The sequence below is a fragment of the Octopus sinensis genome, linkage group LG7 (assembly GCF_006345805.1).
Source record: "Octopus sinensis linkage group LG7, ASM634580v1, whole genome shotgun sequence".
NCBI classification, from domain to species: Eukaryota; Metazoa; Mollusca; class Cephalopoda; order Octopoda; family Octopodidae; genus Octopus; species Octopus sinensis.
In genome coordinates, this window is record NC_043003.1 from 17,514,102 (window position 1) to 17,516,601 (window position 2,500).

General features: G+C 41.0%; 2 protein-coding genes across 7 annotated transcripts in view; one reads left to right on the forward strand and one right to left on the reverse strand.

Moving 5' to 3' along the window:
- LOC115214170 (soluble guanylate cyclase 88E) overlaps positions 1-2,500 on the reverse strand; it is a 254,649-nt gene that overhangs the window by 41,285 nt on the left and 210,864 nt on the right. The window lies entirely within an intron of this gene.
- The window catches only part of LOC115214172 (fibrinogen-like protein 1), a 23,621-nt gene that overhangs the window by 11,332 nt on the left and 9,789 nt on the right, over positions 1-2,500 (forward strand). The window contains exon 2 of one of the 2 annotated variants that reach the window (XM_036504582.1): positions 760-985. In XM_036504582.1, the coding sequence (XP_036360475.1) occupies positions 771-985 (215 nt within the window). In that variant the 5' untranslated portion in view covers positions 760-770. The remainder of the gene's footprint in view (positions 1-759; positions 986-2,500) is intronic. The other variant, XM_029783259.2, reaches the window with a different exon arrangement.

A 2,500-nucleotide genomic window follows, 5' to 3' on the forward strand; every position in this document is an offset into this window, starting at 1 on the left:
TTGTACCGCTTGCCTGACAATAACACATACACAGACATGCATTCGTGCATACACACACACATACATATATTTACACATATTTATCGATGGATTTCTTGCAGTATACTACTTCTACTCTTAAGGCTTCAATCAGCCTGGGGCTGTAGTAGAAGACACTTGCCCAGGGTGCCACGCAGTGGGACAGGACACAAAACCATTTGGTTGGAAAGCAAACTTCTTACCAGACAGTCCTACCTATACTGATATCTATCCATCTATCTGCCTGTCTGTCTGTCTGTCCGCCTGTCTGTCTTTCTGTCTATCTGTCTGTCTCTCTGTCTTCTATCTATCTATCTATCTATCTATCTATCTATCTATCTATCTGTCAATCTATCTATCTACCTGTCTGTCTGCTTGTCTGTCTCTCTCTCTCTATCTATCTATCTATCTATCTTTCTACCTGTCTGTCTCTCTCTCCCCCTCCTTACACACACACACACTTATGTATTTCTGTATGCGTGAGTACATATGTATATATATAGACAGATGGATACTTACACATATAACTGTATGTGTGCATTGTGCGTGTGTGCGTGTGTGTGTGTGTGCATGCATAGATACTTACACATATAACTGTATGTGTGCATTGTGTGTGTGTGCGTGCGTGTGTGTGTGCATGCATGGAAATATTGTTAATCAAGTTATAATTCTAATGAATTCCTATCTAAACCACATGACTTCATTTTTTTCTCTACTTTTCTTTTATTTTATCTACAACACAGTGTATCCCAATGGCGCGAACTGGAATTGAACGCCTTGTCATAGCCTTTTATTTCTGTCTGTTTGGTCCCACATCATCTCAGGAAAGTATTTGTTCAACAATGCAGTTCCGTCGTTTAGGATCTCAGCTTCAAAATGAACACCAGTGTATGATATTAGAGAAACTACAATCTGACGTAATGGATGGCCAAGCAAGGAATGAAAAGAACTTTGCTCTTCTTATTCAGTAAGTCGAATTTAATTACTAATCACTGTCGCCGTTGTCGTCGTCGTCTTCACTATCATCATCGTCATCATCATCATCATCATCATCATCATCATCATCATCATCGTCATCATCATCATCGTCATCGTCATCATCATCATCATCATCATCATCATCCCCTTCCTCCTCCTCCTCCTCATCATCATCATCCTCATCATTGTCGTCGTCATCATCTTCATCATTAACATCATCACCATCCTCATCCTCATCATTATCATCATCATCATCCTCATCATCATCCTCGTCAGCATCCTAATCCTCCTCCTCCTCCTCATCATCATCATCATCATCCTCATCCTCATCATCATCATCATCATCATCATCATCATCATCTGCATCTGCATCATCATCATCGTCATCATCTGCATCATCACCATCACCATCATTCAATGTCCATCTTCCATGCTGGCATGGGTTAGATGGCTTGACACGAGCTGGCACCAAGCTATACTGTCTAATTTGGCATGGTTTTTCACTGCTGGATGTCCTTTCTGATGCCAACCATTCTACAGTGTTTACTGGGTGCTTTTTATGTGGCATCAGCACCAACAAGGGCTGTTTGATAATAGTTTTTATGGCTGGATGCTCTTCCTAACACCAACCACTTTACTGAGTGAACTTGGCACTTATTACATGAAACCAGCATAGGAAAGGTCTGCTTTGACATGGTTTTTAAAGCTGGAGGCCTTTCCAAATGCTAACCACTTTACAGAATGGACTGGATGCTTTTTTTACATGGCAGCAGCACCAGTCAGGTTACCATATTTTTCACTGTTCTTATTACCATGCACAAGACTTGTGAGAACTTGACAGAGACATCAGAGTAATTGATAAAATGCTTTGCAGTATTTTCTCCCAGTTCTTTGATCTTTGAGTCCAAATCTTGCAGAGGTCAGCTGTGCCTTTCACCCTTTCAAGATCATGACTGTGTGGTTAAAATCCTCACTTTGCAACCCCATGATTTTGGGTTCAGTTTTGGGTTCACTTGTGCAAATGACTTTTATCATAACCTCTAGCTAACCAATGCCTTATAAGTGAATTTGGTAGGCAGAAACTGTATGGAAGGTGGTGAGCTGGAAGAATCGTTAGCACGTCAGGCAAAATGCTTAGCGGTATTTCGTCTGCCGTTACATTCTGAGTTCAAATTCCGCCGAGGTCGACTTTGCCTTTCATCTTTTCAGGGTCGATAAACTAAGTACCAGTTACGCATTGGGGTCGATGTAATTGACTTAATCCCTTTGTCTGTCCTTGTCTGTCGCCTCTGTGTTTAGCCCCTTGTGGGCAATAAAGAAATAAGAAACTGTATGGAAGCCTTTGTATGGGATGAAGTAATGAAAAGTTACCTCTAGATATTGAGCCTCATTGAGGAGGTAACATAAGATCGACACGATTGTCAATTAGCTGCACTTGAGAAAAATTGTCCATTTAAGTAAAAATGGGCCCTACATGCATACCACCTATGTCTATGCTCTTACA